The sequence below is a fragment of the Dreissena polymorpha genome, chromosome 3, assembly GCF_020536995.1.
Source record: "Dreissena polymorpha isolate Duluth1 chromosome 3, UMN_Dpol_1.0, whole genome shotgun sequence".
In the NCBI taxonomy this organism is placed as follows: Eukaryota; Metazoa; Mollusca; class Bivalvia; order Myida; family Dreissenidae; genus Dreissena; species Dreissena polymorpha.
In genome coordinates, this window is record NC_068357.1 from 98,804,153 (window position 1) to 98,826,816 (window position 22,664).

The 22,664-nt window shown below is 36.0% G+C and overlaps 1 protein-coding gene across 1 annotated transcript in view; it reads left to right on the plus strand.

Annotated features, from left to right (window-relative positions):
- Positions 1 to 22,664, plus strand: part of LOC127872459 (hemicentin-1-like) — a 67,084-nt gene that overhangs the window by 19,198 nt on the left and 25,222 nt on the right. The window contains exons 2-6 of the mRNA XM_052415791.1: positions 8,447 to 8,596; positions 9,030 to 9,143; positions 9,663 to 9,809; positions 10,164 to 10,327; positions 18,297 to 18,495. Of these exons, the coding sequence (XP_052271751.1) occupies positions 8,447 to 8,596; positions 9,030 to 9,143; positions 9,663 to 9,809; positions 10,164 to 10,327; positions 18,297 to 18,495 (774 nt within the window). The remainder of the gene's footprint in view (positions 1 to 8,446; positions 8,597 to 9,029; positions 9,144 to 9,662; positions 9,810 to 10,163; positions 10,328 to 18,296; positions 18,496 to 22,664) is intronic.

Consider the following 22,664-nt stretch of genomic DNA (forward strand, 5'->3'; position numbering starts at 1 on the left):
GTCAATCAGTTACAATAGATTTTGTAATTGCCATTAAATCATCTTGCGCGGTAATGAGTTATCTACATAGTTCGCTTGAAATGTGTCACAATGTCATACATTAAAAAAAAATAATGCTTCATTTACCATTCAAATATCGAAAAGAAAAGACCAGAAGCTGTTTATTTCTTAATAGAAGCTACCCGTCATTAATGCAACATGCAGTCTATATACCAGAAGGGTTTAATAAGACGATCTTAAATTATTCACATGCACAATGTGCTGAGCAACGAACACTATATGTTATATTTTGAATAAGAGCAATACAGAAAGCAAAATAAAAAATACATTCACGTATGTTACTACCACTCCTAGTAAAATGTGTTCAATAATACAATTATTTAGAAATCTTTCGGAATTAAATCACAATGCTCTTAGTAGGATATTTTGAATAGCCGATCATCAGAAAAATGGTTCACTGACTGACGAACAATAAGGCAAACGTTATTTCGATACTAGCATGCTTTTGCGGCGGTATGGACTTGTTTTATCTTAAGGTATAAGAATAAATCCTTCAATACGTCTGAAATTGGTGACAAAAGTTCGCGTTGCATGAAGCATAATCGTGCAGTATACATATACGTTTTGAACAAGAACACAGGCTTTTTAAATTAAGTAATTCTGATGTATTTCACATTCATTCAATTTGGCATAAGCAGCATAAAAATCTGTTTTTATGAACTAGTTGAAATGTTTTAGAAAATTTGGTTTAAAAAGTAATTTGGAAAAAGCAGCACTTATCGATGTGTTAACTTCCATTAACTTTTAATTGGGAACACAACAAAATCACATGATCCTGCATCAAATTAACATATGTACGAAATATATAAAATAATGGAACACACCTCCTGTCAGTTAATAAAAAACGTTTGTTTCTTTTGGAAAAGAACAAGTGTTATATAAATGTCTTGAGTCGAATCGAACCCTACATATGACGTCATCAATGATTCAATGATTCAAATATTAATTGAACAGTAAAATATGTTTCGCTGTGTGTGTGTGTGTGTGTGTTTGTTATTAAACGATAAGCTGATATCTCTCATGATTTTTTGGTAAAACATGTTACATTTCCAAAGATTTGACACTGTTAGGCTTTAACAAAGGCTGAAGGCATGATTTAACAAATAAAAACCTATATTTCACAGAATATCAAACCAACAGCAATATCAATTTATTTTCAAGACCTTCAGCATCTGCCCTGCCAATTGTGGCTACTACAATTCTTTCCAGTTAGCAACTTCACATATTCAAACTATATGACGTTATGTCTGATAATATCATATTTAAGGAATTCTAACAATATCATCGAATGCATTTGTTTTCAAATGGTTCACCATTCATAGACAATGTATTTCGCATTTATTACAATAAATTTAAAGCTGTGCTGTGTACTTTGGACAGATGCATAAAGATTGTATATGATCGTTTTATGCACGGTTCTGTTGTTCATTAATTTTGTCTTTTTAGTGCAATCAATTGATTTTATCTTGGCGAAAACTATTGTAATCAAAGCGCTGTAGGCGCTGAAGGCATGATTTAGTGTGCTTGGGAAGAAGTTAAGTGACTAAACTGAAGTAAATGTAAACGGATCCACGCTCTTTTACTACCAGATACAGTGTACATGTATGCTGACCTTATAAAATTGAAGGTTTAATTTATTGCTCATTCTTAATATGCCTATCTACTTTCAATACTAGTAAACAAAAGGTCAGAATGACATTTATGCCCTCCGCTACCCACATACATGCACTGTCACATAGACTGTGACAATCACAAAATATATTGAAGACTGATGAACTTACGTGGTGGACAATGGACATAAACCACATATTTGAACTTTAACCTCATAATACGACCTTGACCTTAGGTACAGACCTGGACCTTGCTCGTGACACGTTGCGTCATGATGGTTATCATTCTTGCAAAGTTATTTCAAAATATGTAAAAAACTGACAAAAAAAAAGAGGACATTAGAAAAAGATCCAATCCTCTGAGTAACATTGATCATGAAGGTACAGGCTTGGAACTTGTGCATGACACATCGTCTCATAATGGTGAACATCACTGACAATTTAAGATTGACTACAGCGCAAACAAATAATAATCCCATATTTGATCTTTAACCTGTAAGTGTGACCTTGACAGTACAGACCTGGTTCTCTCAAACACCGTTTAATGATGGCAAACATTCCTGCAAAGTTATTTTAAAATCCATAGAGGGGCATAAAAGTTACAGAGCGGACACGATTTTACGGACAGACTGAACAACCGACATTAGCAAAACAATATACCCCCTCTTTTTCAAAAGGGGGCCAAAATTAGAGTGATTTTTAGTTATAGTATGTTCATTCGTAAATGTATCTGCTAAGTTGGCTCGAGGACTTCGTAAGGATTATTAACTGGCTCTGAAACAAACGTTTGGAGTTAGTTAAACCTAGGCTCAAGTGCAAATACATACTTAGTGTACAATATCAGCTTGGCCTTTTTTTGTAAAAGGGTGATCTTTTCATCATTATCAACCTGATTATATAATGTAATGTCTGTAAACCCAACCATTAAACAACAGACCAGCAATTCAAAGGGATAAGAACATAAATAGAACATAAATTCATTGATATTTTAAGTATTTATTGTTAAAACATGCTTAGAAAAGTACAAAAACAAGCGCTCACCCGAGTCACCATGCTCTAGGTCCTGACAACATTTTGACAAAGTTTTATGACAATGAGGTTGACAAGCACGCTGGATTTCTCTCAGAGCTGGATAGGGACCCGTCTTCCAACTTCATCTTGAAATCATCCATATAAACATTTTGACCAAATATTAAATCCGCCCAACCACCCCGTTTTTTCTCAAAATTTGATTTTTCCAAGGATTTTGCTCTAATTTCAATAGTCAGGGTTCCCTGTGGCCACCACCCTGTATAAGTTAGTGTCAAGCCCTGCAATATGAATGCTTATTAGAAACTACTTCTGTTATACAATGTGATAGGTCTATGTCTGAAGATGATTATTTTGGCATTAAATTTTGTATAAATATTAGATTTTTGTAGCGCCAGAGCATTTTGTCAAAAGATTTGGTACAAAGGGAGGTAATTTCTACTATTAAAAAATTCTAACTTTTTTATTTGATTTCAAAATCTGATAGGGTTTGAGGTGAAATGATTCTCACTGTTTACTGACATCAATTAAAGTTTGTTTTATTCAATTCTGATACTTTAAGCTAAAAAATGTGCAAATGAATAAAAATGAAGACAGTAATAGAATTTTTCCTCATAATTTCAACTTCAAGCATGTATAATGAATATAAGGTTGACAAGTATTTTATCAATTGATTTCAGATTCCCATCATCTGTTCTACATGTTACGGCATTTTTCTTTAATGTTCTTTACTTAAAAAAAACCCTTTGTTATCGCTATTATGACATTATACAACCAAACCACATGTCTTATCTAAACTGATAAGGCACCTAAAAATAGATTATTTTATGAACAGGACAAAAAATAAACTCTAATTAAATACCAATTAAAGTGCCGATTTTGATCCAGGACTTCCGCGAAAAGATGTGATTACGTCATTTTTCACGTTGATAATGACATCACCAAGCTTAAAGTGACTGAACGTCAGATTTATGTGAAAAATTGTTTTTATTCAGAATGAAAGATTATCCCTAAAATTATAATAAAAAGACAAAAACACGTATCCACTATGCCTAAAAAAGAACATAATATACTAGCAATGCAACACTCTTTTTTTTTTAAATAAATCCAATATTAAAAACCTTTAAGTTTCCCGATACATTATGTCTTCATGTTAACAAAAAAGAAAAACAAACAATTGAATATCCCCAAATTGAGTTATGACAGTTCTTGTACACCCACTGGCAGTAGTCATTAAGGCCTCCGAGTGAAAAAATAACCAAAAGATGACCCAACTATGCAATATTCTTCTAATGCAAACAAAGATGATTTTTAAGCAAATTTCTAAAAGAAAACATGGTAAATGTATGAATAACAACACCAAATATGTACTTCGATGTCTCATCTGATGCTTTTTTGGCCTTGAACATGGCAAAATTTGTAATCAAAATTACCAGTATTATAGAATACCACAATATTTCAAGAGCAAACACAAAACCGAATACTGCTACATGCGGAGGGTAAATATGAGCACATTTACTTTACTCATAATTCAATAAATCTGAAAATTAATCTGAAAACAGGGCTGAACAGTTAGGATCATGATCAGACGTCACATTCCAGGGACCTCATTTGACGTTTTTTGGGGTCGAAAGTCGGCCCCACCCCCCCCAAAAAAAAAGTATACTTGTTGTCCCCTATTTCAGCTAAATATTCCCTCTAAAAATGTATTAATTATATATATATATATATATATATATATATATAATTATATAGCAATTTTAAATGTTAAATGGTTGGTGCATGGTTATGAAGCGTTTTTGTTTAAATCTTCTAAAATTCCATCTTCCCCCAAAACGACGCGAAATCCCCCCCCCTTTTAAGGGCCCCGACCCCAGTCCCCTAAAGCGTAGCAAGGGACCTGCATTCTGTAACTGTGACATCTGATCTGGATCCAAACTGTTTGTTAATGCCTGCAAAACTCTAGACAATCAAATGCAACAATATTTTTACTAAATTATTATATTTAGTATTTTCACCCTAACAGAGTCTAGAACTGTCCCGGTGTAAAAAATACGTATTGTTTTGGGGACGAATACAAAAGTGGAAAAAACACCTTTTTTGCTGGCAAATCAAACAGTAATTATAAAGCAGTTCCATTTTAAACTTTTTAAAACATACTAAAAACTTGTAATATATGATTTTCTCAAGATGAGCCACAGAAGAACTGTATTTATTTTGACTTCCCGTAACTTCCGGTCGCAATTTTCTTGTTTTCAAATGGGTGGGCATGAACATTACCAAAATTCGTGTATATTCCGCGTTTATTTCATACAAAAAGGATACAGATCAACTAAAGAACATATTTGTGCATTGAAACAAACCAGAAACACACCGTAATCGTATTATTTTCGGTTGAAAACATTTTTTGAATTTTATTAAATTTAGTTTTTTTGTACAAAAAGAACGATTACATGGAAAAAAGACGTTTTCCGATAAATTTCATCATTTCTCTTTTTAAAAATGACAAGTTTGGCACCCATCGTTGCCGTTTAAGATTATTTGGAAATAAATTGGTACCAATACTCGGGTCACATTTCGACATTAATGAATATCCATAAGCTTCTGCAAGGAAGGTCACTCTTGATTTACTTGGCATTCTTAAATAAACTCTCATGGTTGGATTCGAACCCGGGATCCTCGGGTCAACCATATACTCGAGATGCGGTATTTTTTGTAATTATAAAGTAAATGTTTACCCCGTGACAAACGGGGTTAAATTATATCGATAAAAATGTTAAATTCTTATTATTTCAGTGCATTTCAGTGGAAGAAATATGCCCATTAACACAAGTTTTATGTCCTCTTAACGATCATAACATAAAAGTCGGAATAATCTAAAATTGACTTTGATTATTTCATCTACGCAATCTGAAGGTTAGTATCTGTAAAGCCCCCGAAAATTTGATTGACAAAGGTGTCGGAATTAAACGGGTGTCGAAAAATGACGGAATTGATCTATTTGACTTAATACAAAAGAAAATCCACTTTCCCTGATAAAGAACGGTGTACAGATTGTGTACTTTGTGTACTTTGTCTCATATAGAACTTTTCGCGCTCGACTTTCGCGCTCGATCTGCGCAGTGAAATACCATTTCCGGTTACTTCGTCTATTTCCGAGAATGATCGTGATTTTTTTTCATTTACATTTTGTCTGGCATGTCTTGTTAACGCAAAATAAAATATTTTAAAATATATTTATAAATACCAAATGTAATGTCTTCAAAAATGTATCAGAACAAAAAATTCTTACTGTCTCCGTTAACACTCGTATCACTCGGCCTAGACCGTCAAGTGAGTAACTTATCCTCGCATGAATATATTAACAATAAAAACTATGTCGTAGCCAACGCTGAGCAATTTTGCTTCAATCATATTTTTTTACACTTTTTATGATACTGTCATGTTATATAGTGATGGTCTGTATTTACAAGGCGGGTTATTGAGATCTGCGAAGAACTACTTTTTTTGCGCTTGAATTAAGTGGTAAATCGGAGTTTGGGGACTTTTGTTTTTGGCAGCCAGCCGATTCCGATCGGCTAAGGAATTGGTCCCATTGCTATGGCCTTGGGGCTACGTCCCAGGCCAAATATACATGTATTGGCATTAATTTTAACGATATAAATACGTGTTAAATTATTCAAATGCGATACCAAAATCTCCTTTGAAAACGAGTGAATAAGTTTTGTTTGAAGTTAAGCCTCTATATTCGCTAATGTATAATTTTTACTTTTATAATTATATATATTAAAGGGGTCTTTACAAGTTTTAATAAATTGTCAATTACAATTTTTTGTTTCAGATTCGCATATGTTCGTTGTAGTTGTGATATATGTGAGGAAACAGTAATACTGAACATTTACCATGCTTTAAAATATCAATTATATGCACCTTTTAACGATTTAAAAACCTGAAATTATAAAGCGTTGCAACGTGAAACGATTGAACAATTTGGAGAGTTCTGTTGTTGTCGTTATATTTTGTGACACAACGAGAATTGCTTATATAAAGTATAAAATAAAATCATTCGTTGCATGAGCACGGATGGCTGAGTGATCTTAGTGTTAGACTTTAACTTCAGGGGCTAGTGGTTCGAGCACAGTTTAGGGTTATTTTTATTCTTTAATTTTATTCTTGTTTTTTACTGAAGCTTTCTATATCCAATGTTTACATTATCAATATAAAGCATTTAATGACAAACTTTAATATCTGCCAAAATCTGTAAAAAGGTTCCTTTAAACATTTGCGACGTATGCGAGTTTGAAAGTAAAATACCATAAACTGTATAACAGTATAACTGACTTCAGTATTTTATTTGTGTTATCGATTCTCCAAAATAAGATTTGTTTATCTGAGCCTATAGTCAAATTACAAACTCAAAATAAATATCGCATAATGTGCATGTTGATCCCTGTTCGCCGAGTCCGTGAATTCGTCACTCGTGCTGCAGTGGTAGCGGCGGTAAATTGTGAAACAAGTATGCAGAGTTTAGTACGTCATTGTGAAACAAGTATGCAGAGTTCAATTTTAACACACGTTTTGGTTCAGAATATACTTATTAACGTTCCTGTGCATACCAAGCAAGGAATCATAGAAAGTTTCATAGATTAAAAGACGAGCATCCAGGATGCTTATTTGACTTCTGTTCCATGCTGAAGTTTTCTAGAGAGAAACATGCAACATTATCGGATAGTGTAGGAATGAAATTGCAAAAGGTCCATATGTCATTTCATTCTTAAACGGTAAATTTATGTTCATAATTTACATTTTAGGATAAGGTTTTGTTATGACTTAGTTGAGAAATTTATCACGAGCACTTTTTCCCACATTTAAAGGCATTATAAAAACAACTATATGCAAACGAAAGAGTTGTGTATTGTTACTCACCAATTGCTTAAATGACCTACATTTTGAAACGGGTTAATTTTAATCACGCTTTTTTATGAATAGACAAGTCGAAAAGTAGAATTTTGACTTTTGACGATTCGAACCTTTGGTATTTATCAAAACCGATCTGAAATGAAATTCCGCGTGTTTCAATCAAATTTTATACCCAGAACATTGTGTTTAAGTCATTACGACAACTACTGAAACATTAACGCCGATTTCAAAATAAAACAACGATTTGTATAAAACAACGTAAAAAAACAACTACCGGTGTGTTTACATCCATTAACATTTAATTGAGAACTACACAAAGTCACGTGATCCTGCACCATGATAACTGGTGTTGTTAAATTGACAAAAAATACTAACTTGTGTTTACAATGGCGGCCACCAGCTGATTTGTCGATGTTTCTGTGCGAACATTAGAAAGGTTGTGTTATATTTATGGAATATGTGAAAAGTAATTCAAAGCCTTGCCAGCGTTTAAAAAGATTCAAAAAGAAAAAAGAAGACAATTTGATAGTTGGCATTGTATTACAAGAATATCTTAACGCAATGAAATTGTTATGTTATCAAGCGTTGTAGAAGAGTTTCGGCACTGTTTAGTTGCCCTATAATTAGTTGAGTAAATTCGGTCCAGATATATAAGAGAACATCGCCAATCGTAGTTCCGATTAAAACTGCAAACATGCATGTTTCGTGCCATCTTAGAATTGAAGAAATGTAAGCATTATCGCCGCCATTAAACAATTATGTGTCGTTCTGATGCGTGGATATTTAACAAAGAGGATTGATGCTCTTTGTTGTTGTTGTTTTTGCAGCGAGCATGCAACCGGTGGGTCAAAGTGAAGTCTTTTTGACTTATCAGGCGAACCAACCTCTGACTTTGAACTGTACGATTACCGGCCAGCCGCAGCCGACCTATACCTGGTCGAAACAAGGATCATGTGGGCGCAGTCTCAACGTTACAGGTAGGCTTTACGCATTTAAATAGACGTTATTCATTGGCGTTATATAAATTTTCCAAAGTAGTACTAAACAAAATTCATTTTATTCATATCATGCTACTCAGATACGACCCTGGTGTAGTTACTAGCCCATGTTTAGATTAATGTATAAATCATACCGCACACTAAGCAAAATTGTAAGAGCATTTGCAAACTTTAGTTCATTTACATATGTGATTTTTTGCATAAACAAGTCGTTCTTAATTAATCATTTAAATCATTTAGATTTAAATAAATTGTGTTTAAACAAAACAATCTTGAGGACAAAACGTGCTGAATGTGGGCCCTGCCCTTAGATTCCGGTAGTGAGTGTAAGAACAAAATAGTCGATAATAATGTTTAAAACCCTTTTATGAACTTTTTACTTAAAATTTGATGATTGTTCAACTATTGAAAGGTTCCAAAGTCCATGTGACAGATTACTTGACGATCGGGGATGCCGGGATTTACGTCTGCAACGCGTCCAGCGGCGGGAACGTGGTGACCCAGATTTACCACGTGGCCGTTTACCGTATGTACCAAAAAGCGTCATTGAAAACCCGCTTCATAAAATCAACATTGTCTCGTGGTATCAATAATGTTTTATGTTAAACCAAGGTCCGAAATTTTGCGGTCATGTTATATTTCTGACATGACGAATTGGTTTTATTCGATTAGGATGCTCGTTTATATGTATTCAATAAACGAACGAACGAATCGTAGTTAAGCAAATCAATCAACAAAACAAACAAAAATAATCTCAACCCTATGCTCAAAATACTTTACTAACGCTCTTATGTCAATTGCAGAAATATTGTGCACGTCATGAAAATATCAACCTTTTTTACTTTATTGTTTAACCCGCCAATTGACAAGGAAGATTTCGGAGAAATAAGATTTGTTGATTAAAAAATAAAAGTTTATTATCAGTGTGTCCCATAAGGAAAAGACAAACGATAACATAAAATATATTAAGGAACTGAATAGCGTTACTTATGTTAAATGATTAAAGGTGACGGTTTAAGACTAGTTTCCCTTTAATAATTTCCAGGTTCTGGATTTGAGGACAAGTGTAATTTCGAGAACAACAACCTCTGCAGTTGGCGCCAGGATTCGAACGACGTTTTTAATTGGACATTTCAGTCTGGAAATACCAACTCATCCGGCACCGGCCCCCCTGGTGACCACACAACTCATGGTGAGTATGTTTTCCGTCTATCCATCTGAGTGTGTTCATATGGTTTTCTTTCCGCATCCGTCTCCTAACAAACCCTTCTGGGTCACCGTTTTGATAGCCATCTTCACCTTATAAGGCATGCGTATGACAATCGAATGTGCTAGGACGTTGAGTTTGTATTAGGAACGTTTGAATTCTTGTCATATTCACTAAACAATATTACTGTTGTATTGAATTGTACTGCAGAGTTGTGTGTAGTTAAATTAAATGTGTTATAAACTATGGTTCACCGAATCTAGACATGTGTTTACCGTTTAACTTCCTGTTTTCATGCAATACCATTATGGAATTATTTTTGATTCTGATTATTCAAAGGCGGGGCCGGGAAGTACATCTACATCGAAGCCTCCGATCCCCGCACGCGGGGTAACAACGCGGCAATTGTGTCCCACCCACTTCCGGCAAATCAACCCACGTGCCTCTCATTCTTCTACAACATGTTCGGCGCCGACATTGGGAACCTTAACGTCACTATTGTGGTGAGAGCAATACTTAGAACTATACTTGTATATGAAATATATTATATTTATATTATTAAATTATATTATATTTATTTTATACAAACGACAAGGGGTAAAAACTATTGCATTTACGGAAATGTTAGATTTAAGCCTTATCTAAATGTTGTAAATATTAAACAATTTAGATTCGAGTTTACGCGATTAATAGTATCTGCTCACAGACAAGCCTAAAAAGACACCGTATGATTACAGAAAATGTAAACACTGTAACGTTCTCGAAGATTAGTTCGATGTCTTACTCGAATGTCCAATTTTTAAGTCTTAGAAAACAATATATACATATATATTATTGGAATCATAAAAATATGTTAAAATTTATCGAGCTCTTTCAAACTGACGACGCAAAAAACAATTGAATATCTTGCAACATTTATTTTTAAAGCAACTAAACTGATAACTGAATTGTGATATCAATAGTTTCTCTCCATATAGTACTGTCTAATTGTAGTCATAGCAATACATGCTTTATGTATACACATTCTTAGAACATTCAATTTTATTTGAATAAGATACGACTCTACAATATGCATATAATATACCTACCTTAAATTAGTACGTAAACAGTGCTATATATATATATATATACACATGTTAAAAATAGCTGTTTATTTTCAATATGCATGTTTTAAGAGTCGTAAATTCCTTTTATTGTTTATTCTAAATTTAAATTGCTAAAAATTATATATGTACATGCCTATAGTCATTTAATACTTTGTTTTTGATATGTATGTGTTCTCATGGGCTTCAAGCCCATCGTATTCTGAAATACATGTAAAACCTAAAATTTTAACTATATACATGAATAAGTATTAAAGTGATATAATGGGCATTTAACAGTTTATAAGTTCTATCGCAATCGTTGTTTATTTTTGGGGTTTTCACTTCATATACACTTATATTTGTTAATGCAGCATCAACATACTAAAACAATATCCCGGAGAGAGAAAAATAATGCATTTGAATATCAACCCTACTTTCGTTTGACAACTGATCACGCATGTACAATGTGAACCTAAATTTAGTTTTTGTGCAGATTCGTTCATACGACACAAAGACACAATTTTTTTAACGGATCATTTCGGCTTAGAGGATTGGGTAGGTCACGTAAGATTATCGAATATAAAATATATTTTTATAAACAACTGGTAGCAAGATGAGTTTCAGATATTTGGTCAGTAACCACATTTTAACTAACTCTTTGTACCTGTTAATTCTTTTCAGCTCAAAATGCCCATAATATAACTTTAAACTCCGCATCAAACGTTGTTTGCCTAAAGGAGGTTAAATGAGGTATGCTGGAATCCAATCGTCTGCGGAAACATACTCCTTAGTTTTGACAATGTATGCATTCTCAGAACATTAGGACGTTCTGTTTAATATGATGCTCATTCGTTCTTAGAGCGTTGAAGTGGAAGAGGATGCGGTAGTTTAAAGCACGCCTAGAGATAGCGTTGAGAAGACCACGTTGACGAAGTATAGGCGTTAAAGAGAGTTTTACATACGGGATTGGGCTTTGTTAATGACACACATTCACTGTTCATCACATTGTCACCATGTTCTTACGAAAACGCAGACCGCGGTTAGGATTTAGGAAATAAATTGTGCTCTAGTCTTGTTAGGATTTTGGCGTGTCGCCGTAAACGTTCACGTTTAATTTGACGACATATTTTTATACTTGTTATTGTACGTTACTTTTTGAAAGTCAGATAGAGGTACGAACCTACACAACGCGTTGTTATCTATTACGATCGCACATTTTGGTGCCGTGGCCACAAAAATGATCCTACAGAAGTTATTAGCAGCAAGAGACGGACATCGGGCTACGCTTGAAGACTTTTTTTTTGCAACTTGAAACGGCAAAGGAAAATAACTCATACGATGAATTTAAGCTGCGCTTTGAAATGATCAATGCCGTTCTCGCATTTTTTAAGTCTGTTGACAAGAAGATAGCAAACACCTTCGACGCGGAAAATATTGCTACGGAGCTTAGAGATACAGCTGCATACAGTTTTCATCTGAACTTAAAGTTGCAAAGATATAAGAAGCATTTAGCAAACGCTAAACACGGTTCGAGCGCCCCACCCGCTAGCCTTGAACATAAAGCTGGAAACACTAACCAGTCATCGATGCCGCACATACAAGCCCCAGCAGTACAGGAACGGCGCGAGATGGTACAGCACGTACACGACAAGCGGCAGATACCACATCATTTAACAAAATTAACACTCCCGATTTTCAATGGTGAATTAATGAGCTGGCCTACGTTTTGGGATTCGTTTTCATCCGCCGTACACAACAACCCCCACTTACCTGACATACAGAAGTTTTCAGACCTGAAATATCTTATGCAAGACGAAGCTGCCAGAACAATTGAGGGATTTACGCTAAGTAACGCCAACTACCAGCAAGCTATAAATTTACTATAACAGCGGTATGGACAGATTCAGAAGATCACCGCTGCCTACATCTCCAACTTACTACAGCTGCCGTCACCCGCCGCAAACATCCGAGAGCTTCGTTGTTCTACGATCGTTTGGAAACCAACATCCGAGGTTTAGAGGCACTTGGAGAGGCACATGATTCCTACGGTAATCTGTTGATTCCTATCATTTTAGAAATACTTCCGTCGGAAACCCGCAGAAATCTAGCCCGAGAAATAAAAGCGGAACGTGGACTCTTTCAGATTTGAGGCAAGCTATTTTTCGCGAGATCGATATTATGGAAGTTGAGAACAGTCATAAAATACGCGACACACCATTTCCGACAGCAGCCTTCCATTCGAGTGCCCGGGTGAACTGAAATCGACAGAAGCGAACCGATGCCAATACGCGAATGACGGTCAGTGAACGTGAGAGTAAGAAGTTAGAGACGAACATAATGTGTATTTTGCTGAAAACAACATAACGGTGACATGTTATTCTGTAAGTAGCATTCCCGAGAGAGTATCAATTGTGAAGAACAAGAAACTGTGTTTAAATTGTTTAAGTAACAGACATTCAGTGAAAGACTGCCCGTCGTCATGGAGTTGCAAACAATTTTGCCCGTTAACACCATACGAGTTTGTGCGAGAATACACACGCAAAGACGCCGTCCACAGGAAACGGAACAGCCGTTACCAGAAGTCATCCGAATGAAAGTATCGAATGTGCTTGTAACAATGATACCGGTGCTACAGTGCTGCTAAAAACTGCGGTAGCGCCAGTGTATTCACACGGGTTTTGCTTAGACGCTAACATTTTAATTGATGAAGGAGCACATCGGTCTTTCATCACACAGTATATGGCCGATCATCTGCACTTGAAGCGTGAAGGTTCTGACGTCATTAATCTATCTGCGTTTGGAGATCGAGCCCAGAAGACACAGCGACTGGACACATCCACAGTGCAATTGGTAGCGGACGACGGTGAAAAGATTCCGATACGTGTGTTGATTGTACCCTTCATTGCAAAGCCACTGTCCAACTACTTCCGGTCATCTGTTACAGATCTTCCTTATCTTCGAGGCCTTAAGCTTGCACACCCAGTTACATCAGAAGCAGATTTGGAGATTAACATTTTGATCGGTGCCGACCATTACTGTGATATCGTTGGTGATGAGATCATCAGAGGCGACGGCCCAACTGCAGTTGGATCTCGTCTTGGTTTCTTATTGTCAGGGCCACTTCCGGAATGCGCAAATAATGGAACGACCGTTATGGATGTTATCACTGCACATGTAGCTACAGATGTATCACGCTTCTGGGATATTGAGACATTAGGCATCAAACCAGAAGACGCAGAATAGGCATGCGCAGTCGACCATATGAAAAGCTACCAAGACACGTGTATAATCTCAGACGGTTAATACACAGCAAGATTGCCATGGAAAGAGGAACACGCTACTCTACCTACAAACTACGAAATAGCAAGGAAGAGAACAGAAATTAGCATAAGAAGACTTAGTAAAGACCCAGCAACACTTGCCTGTTATAGCAAGATCATAAATGACCAAGAGAGACGCGGATTTATTGATAGGGTCGAAAACGATAAAACACCGGCTCGTATTCACATCATGGGGTTAAAAAGGACTTTGCTACAACTCCAATAAGAATTATTTATGATTGTTGTTGTCGACAAGCAATTGGAAGTGCCAGTCTCAATGATTGTTTAATTTCAACGCCACCGGAACTCAATGATCTCACACTGCTACTGATGAAGTTTCGAGTAAGACAGTACGGTGTTGTCTCTGACATAGAGAAGGCATTCCTCAACGTTATGCTACATTAAGATGATCGTGATGTCACCAGATTCCTTTGGCTGTCGGACGCTACAGACCCATGCAGTCCATTGAAGACATACCGTTTCCGAGCGGTTTTATTCGGAGAAACGTGTTACCTATTTATTCTAAGCGCAACAATTTTGAAGCACTTGACCCTGAACAAAGACAACCCAGCGGCGAGCACATTCAGCAATGACATAATATACGTCGACAACGTCGTTTCAAGTTTCACATCAGACATTGATGTACTGAAGTACTTTCGTCACGCACGTGATTTGATGGCAGCCGGCGGCTTTTACATGCGATCATGGACGTCTACTTCAAGCGCACTGAGGATTATGGCAGAAGCTGAAGGTGTCGTAGACAGGGATGCTGTGATAAAGGTGTTTGGTTTGCTATGGGAACCGGAAATAGACCAGATGCCATTTGTCATGCGCTCCATTAATTCCAAGGAATAGGCTACTAAACGTGGAATTATACAACAGACGTCGAAGATGTATGACCCGCTTTGAAAGTTAGCCCCAGTCACCATTCGTGCAAAGTTGCTGATTCAGGACCTATGGAAGCGGAATATATGCGTGGGACACACCAATTCCGGAACATGAACTAACACCGGGCTTCACATCGCAGAAGACTTAAATGAAGCTATGGCGTCATCGTTTCTGAGACAGTATTTTCCGGACAGCCAATCGAACATGGTCGATGAAGATTACGCGTTACACGTGTTTGTTGACGCCAGTACACGTGCGTACGGCGCAGTCGCATACCTGAACACATCGTCGAGTTCAGCGTTCGTCTTTTCCAAGAACCGAATGGCTCCAGTAAAGGAATTATCACTACTGAGGCTGGAATTAATGGCGGCGCTCATTGGCGCACGTGTCGCCCAGCACGTGATGTAAGCTGTTCTTTGCAAGAGAGTAGTCTGCTGGTCTGACAGTCAGATCACGCTGCATTGGATACATTGTACAAAACAATTAAAATGTTTTGAAAAGAACAGAGTAGAAGAGATCCTGAAGCTCGTCCCAGACGCGGAATGGCGGTATTGTCCGACAATCGACAATCCGGCGGATCTTCAGACACGCGGCATCTTAGCGTCTCAACTTAAGAAAAGCCTTCTTTGGAGAGAAGGTCCCCCATGGCTGAATGACAAAAGTAAATGGTCGTCCTGAAATACAGCAGCAATGACGACTGTGTTGTTTGAAAAAGAAGAAGAAAACAAAGAAGAGGAACAAGAAGAAAAAGATTATGATAATGATGAAATTGTGTGCGTACAGACCTCCAACCTGATGTAAGCAACCTATTCTCACTTCATCGTCGATTGCGAAAGATTTAGCAGTAGTACGAATTAATTTCCGGAAAAAAGCAGTTACCGGAAATTAATTCGTACTACTGCTTTCGTATACAGATTCGTAAGAAATTGCCGGTCAACACCAGAAACTCGACAACTCGGCTGTATTTCTGTGAATGAGATGAACTTTGCTGAGAAAGCATTGATACGAAGTGTCCATAACCAGAGCTACAGTGACGTAATGACAGAGCTTAAAAATAACAACATACGACAGTCCATCATTAAGCAATTACGTCTCTCCATTGACGATGATGGATGCATTCGCTGTGACTGGAGGATTCACAACGCACGAATACCTGCAGATAAAAGATTCCCGTATCTCCTATATTCACGTAGTCATTTTACGACATCGATCATTAAAGACGCTCATTGCAGCCAGTTACATTCTGGCTTTTTGCAGACAGTAACTCACATACGGCGAAAATTATGGATACCTTCAATTCGCCAGCGAGTCAAGGGTATTTTAAGGAAATGTACTACGTGCTTGAATATCAACAGCAGACGCTACAGAGCGCCTCCCTCCCCTCCACTTCCGAAAGACAGAGTTTCTGACGAGGCACTGTTCATTGTTACTGGCGTAGTCTTTATGGGCGCCCTTCACGTCAGAGAGAAAACAGGTATACAGAAGGTGTACATTTGTCTATTTACCCGCGCCAGTACACGAGCCGTGCACCTTGAAGTTGTTCCCGACTTATCAGAAGAAACCTTCATGCTGGCATTTAGACGGTATGTCAGCCGACGATCCGTACCGAGGATCATGATGTCAGACAATGCGACCACCTTCCGAGCTGCGGCGAGGCTAATAGGCATCACGAAGAAGACCATAAAGAACTTACTTGATAATGCTTCGGTAGACTTACATACATGTACACTGCAGACCGTCGTCACTGAAGTAGAGGCAATTGTCAATGACAGACCGCTGACATTCGTTTCGACATCACGTAAAGATTCAGAGCCGTTAACACCCGCTCATCTGTTGTACGGCAAGCGGATGACGTCACTGCCTACATACGACATTCCCGATGCAGACGATATCATTTGGTACAATCATACCAGAGATAACGCAGTACGGCGTTTTGACCAACACAGACGAGTCATCGACCAATACTGGGCGTGCTGGAAACGTGAATACTTGACGTCTCTACGCGAGCACCATAAGACGGGAGGGACTACCGAGCAGACTATACGAGTAGGTGGTGTTGTCATTGTGCATGTCGATTTCTCGCCGAGGTTGCGATGGAACATGGGAGTCGTTCAAGAGCTGATCCTGGGCATGATGGACTCTCGCGTGCAGCGCACGTGAAAACCGCAAATGGACTGTTGACACGACCCAGAGTTAAACTATATGCAATGGAACTTAAGGTGATGGACACTTAGTAACAGTGATAATAAACATGATGTAATGTTGTAACTATTTGAGTGCATTACCATTGATATTTTTCCTTGAACATGATAGTGTTGCATTTATTATTATGATATATTATTTTGTCGGCGGGAGAATCTTAGGATTTTGGCGCGTCGTCGCACGACGTCGCCGAAAACGTTCACGTTTTATTTGACGTCATATTTTTATACTTGTTATTGTACGTTACTTTTTGAAAGTCAGATAAAGGTACGAACCTTAACAACGCGTAGTTATCTATTACGAGCGCACAAGTCTACTAGTTGCCAATATATATATCAGTAATCGGTGTCACATGCATATTTAACATTTACAAATGCATTAACTTGGCATTTTTACGTTATGGTGAATTGACAAATTTGAAAATATTTTTGTTTCAGATTCGCTTCGTTGTAGTTATGATATTTTTGAGGAAACAGTAATACTTAACATTTACCATGCTCTAAAATATCCATTATATGCATCTTTTGACGAGTAAAAAACCTGAAAATTATAAAGCGTTGCAACGCGAAACGATTGAATAATTTGGAGAGTTCTGTTGTTGTCGTTATATTTTGTGATATTTTGAGGATTGTTTATATAAAGTATAAAATTGATCGCTCATTGTACGAGCACGGATAGCCAAGTGGTCTAAGCGACAGACTTTTACTTTAGGGGTAAGTGGTTTGAGCCCAAGCGAGAGTATCTTTTTTCTATAATTTTATTCTTGTTTTTTTACTGAAGCTTTTTAGATCCAATGTTTACATTTATCAATATAAAGCATTTAATGACAAACTTCAATACATGCCACAATCTGTGAAAAGGCCTCTTTAAGACATGTCTAATGCATATTTAAACGTTATATCCAAGAGACTTATGTTAGCAGTCCACTAGTTTACCACAATATATTTAGAAGAAACTTGTGTTTATTCAATGTGTAGGACAAGTGCTCGGGACAGACGCAGATGGTTTTCCACGAGTCCGGTAACAAAGGTGAAGCCTGGAAAGAGGCGACCGTCAGCATTCCAGCATCAGCGGTCCCCAACGAGTACGAAATTAAAATAGGGGCCTCCGTCGGGAGCTCGTTTAAAGGGGATATAGCGTTAGATGACATTCTTATTCAGGACACCTCGTGTGCAGGTAATAGGCAACGTGCAGCTCTTCCGCTTTCAAAAAGTACATTTTCCTTTTTAAAGTGGAAGTTTTGTGTGGCGCATATGTTGGCTTTTCATGCTCAAAGCACAGGATTGTATGATTCATGTAATTAAATACGGAGTATGTGTCTTTAACAATTTGCGCCTATTAACCTGTATTACAGTAAAGTTTAAAAGTATGCGCACGACAATTTTAACTAGATAGCATTTCAACGTTTTAATATATTTGATTGAAATCTTAAGTTTGAAGCACTGCCTATAAGCCACATTAGTTATAGAATTATAATAATTACAATTGTATAAGAGGTTCAACCCTTTGTTTTAATAGTCTTTCCGTTTTTCGGCGTAACTATGTAAGGTTTCGACCTAGATTTCTTGTGATAACGGGAATACTGGCTGTAAATTGAATGTCGCAAATTGTCATGATTTAGTGAATGCAAACTTTCAACAGCTGTTTATAGTAAATGCATTTATGAATATTTGTAATGCTTTAATTTTATAGTCAAATGACATATTCATAGAAACAATTGTTTTATTATTAAGCATGTAAATACAATACTGAAAGTATTGTCAATGATGCCGTGGTGCCATGTGAATTGTTGTAATTCACGGGCTGGAAAGTATTAAGTACTAACACCGCGTCACGTCTGCCGTGTACTAAATTGTTTGTATTTATTGTAAATTTTTTATATGATTAATGGAATATACTTTTCTATTGTACAAATAAATAGGGAATAGAGATGACAGCACATGTAATAAACTGTATTTATTTTATGCTTTCCGGTGGTTTATAGAGAAATATCAGTGAAATAAAACTGGTATTTCACTGTTTGAAACAGTGAAAAATAACAGTGAACAATAACGAAATTTTTCAATGTTATTCTGTGAAATGACGTCATTTTTTCGACGAAATGACGTCATAATTCCAGCGAAACTATCCAGTTAAACTCTTTTACAATGTAAATTTACGGTGAAAAAGCATAAAATAAAAAGAAAATTTGTTGGATTCGATGGAATATCGATTGTAATTCACTCGTGATCATTAAAAATACATATTTTCACTCGTGGCTGCGCCACTTGTGAAAATATTATTTTATATGATCACTCGTGAAATAAAATCGATATTTCATCGAATCCAACAAATATCCTCTATATTTCCTTTCGTCAATGTGAACTAAAAGTATTGAGAACAAAATGTCAAAATTTCACGTTGTGTGAAGCATAAACGAATGCAGTACACATAGAATTTTTTAATAAAGTAATTCTGATGTTTTACCCATTGTCATACGCAGCATAAACATCTGTCTTTTCTAAAATTGTTTTAAAAGGTTATTCACAAAAATCACCACTAACCGATTCCCACAATGTCAGGTGATCCTGTACCCAGCTACTGAACACATTTGTACAGTTGACACCTCTTAACAAATACGCGCCGGCACAAAATTTAAATATTTAGAATGAGTTCTCTATCGGATGATGAAAAAGAAGATTCATATTTTGAAAGGACGAGTGAATGAATTTCTCAAAAGCTGTCATTTTTAAGAATGAGCGAAAACATTCTGCTGTTTAAACATGTATTTTCTGACCAGTTAGACTCGTTTTCATTGAATTCAATATTTTTTTTAATCATATATATCCGAAAGTAGATCTCAAACTTTTTTTCACACATTTTAAGACCACGTTTTTGTTCGTAAGTGATAAATTTACCAACTATTATCAAATTCAAATGAATAAAAATATTAGCCATATTCATCATTAACAACTTGGCTCGGACTTCAAATTTGGCAAGAAATAATGTTAGATCAGATTTCTAAATCAGGTTCTAAAGCAATCTTTTTGGGGTTATTTGTCTCCCTAAACTAATAGTGGTTACGATGTACCAAATAATTATTCCAATGGTTTGTCAGGAGTTATCTACATGTCATTGATATTGGTGTATCTCAATAAATATAAGGTGTTGCTACGAGAAATCTCATACATGATTTTCGAAATTTGATGACATTTCACACGCAGAATCCTTATAGTGTTGCCATACCCAGATTATTCGGTCGTTCCTCTCCAATCACTTTTGAAGGAGTAATATCACTTTAATAAATTTTAAACGTTATCAAACGACTTTATTGTGTAGACATTAGCACATTTTCTTGTCATTCTGCATCAACGAATTTTCATGAGTTTTACCTTTTGATTCATGATATGACAGTTTTTAATGAGTTTGTGTTTCCTCTTAAGATCCCCATTTTTTTTTAATAATCCGTATCTGACAAAAATGAAGGTGCAGTATCTTTACATTCTGTTCCTGTGATTTTCAGGAAGTCATTGCCCTTTGGGTAATCATTAATTTCCGCGTGATTTATTAGGCACTTATGGTCATGTTTTTATATAATCTTTTTATAAAGACATCCTAAAAGGTTAAACATGTTCATATTGCTAAATTGATCCGCATAATGATTATTCAGGAAATCATAATCCTTTGATTGCAAATTTATTACTTTAAAGGGAAATTGTGTTCCTTTAGAACTCTTAGCATCTTATGAACCCAATTTAGAATACTACTATATCGTGTGTCGCAATAGGATGGGCTTGCGCATATTGTCAGGTTGTTCTTCTTTGTTTGTCAGACATTATATGTTATTAATGAATAATAACAACATTTAATTGTAATGAGAAGATTCCTAGTTGTGAGAAAGTGGGACATTGAGGTTGCATTAGGCAATTAGAAAAGTTAAATGACTTTATATATACTCTTGACTAACAGGGGTCGCTTGTTAGAGAAATTTAACGTGTATGTGATCATTTGTACTGCATATTGAGGTATGTAAATCTACAAAATGATAATATACTAGATTTGTTAATAAGGTTAACACACTAAGCAAGTCATGTTTAAGGGAACTTGAGCACTTAATGAGTTTTTGTGAACACCCTTTGTCCTTCGATCGTTGCCCGTTTGTCAATCGTGGTTGTCATTATTGACTTCGTGAATACACCAGAGATAACTTTTATCGCCAGAAGTCTCTGCCTTGATAGTACACACACTCAAATAAATTAAAAATGTTCATTAGCACAAAATGCTGTTTTTAATTGTTTCAGTGGAACAGGTCCAAACTGAAAACTTAATCATACAGTTATTAAGAATTTCGAAAGACAATACAATATTGTTAATGGACGCTTAAATACCGTGCATATGTGTAACTATTACTTGACAACGAGTTGTGCATAAATAATTTTGGTGTTTAACGAACACATATATTTTGGCGGAAACAGCACTGGTGGGTGATACGTAATAAACAGGGGCGCAAGAAAAATATATCATTTCAATTTCAATAGAACAATGCACACACTCAAAATAATTAAAAAAATGTTAACACATTTGACTATTTAAATCAGCACTTATCTACATGTTACACAAAGTTGTTTTACCGAAATATAATATCGCTAAAGATACATGGCACATGATCAAAATAACTAAACATGTTCAATAGTAATAGTTGTCTGTAAACTTTCGAAAGATATTAACATATTGTATTGGACGAAATTATTTTGTTCATGACTTTAATTTATCAATAATTGCCCATCAGGCCTGCATAAAGAATCATGCTGTCAAACGAATACCCATATTTCAATGTTGTGGTCTTTTAGTATTTGTTTCAATATCAGTAGCATAGTATTCTCATTCATGGTGTGAATAATAATATGTATTTTGTTCATTCGAGTATCCGTATAATTTCAAAATTAAACGAGACTTACCTGTAAGTTGAAGTTGAATTCTAATTTTATGAATAAAATATAATATATAGGGAGTTAACTGAGATGGTACTTCCGCTGCGCAAGCGCATCATCCTTTGAATCCTTCTCTCGGCTTTCATGGTCCACGTTACTAATGTGATTCATCTATATCCTTCCAGAATATGAAGGTGTCTGAACTTGTAAGTTGAAAATAAGGATGGGAGGGCGGCGGTTAACTCCCTATATATTCTATTTTACTCATAAAATTAGAATTCAACTTCAACTTACAGGTAAGTCTCGTTTAATTTTGAAATTTTATTTCGTAAATTAGACTATATACGGTAGTTAACTGACATTTTAAAGCTGCATGAAAGCACAGAGAGTACAAGCAACACATTTGTCTTACCTTAAATTTGTAAAATTGACTCT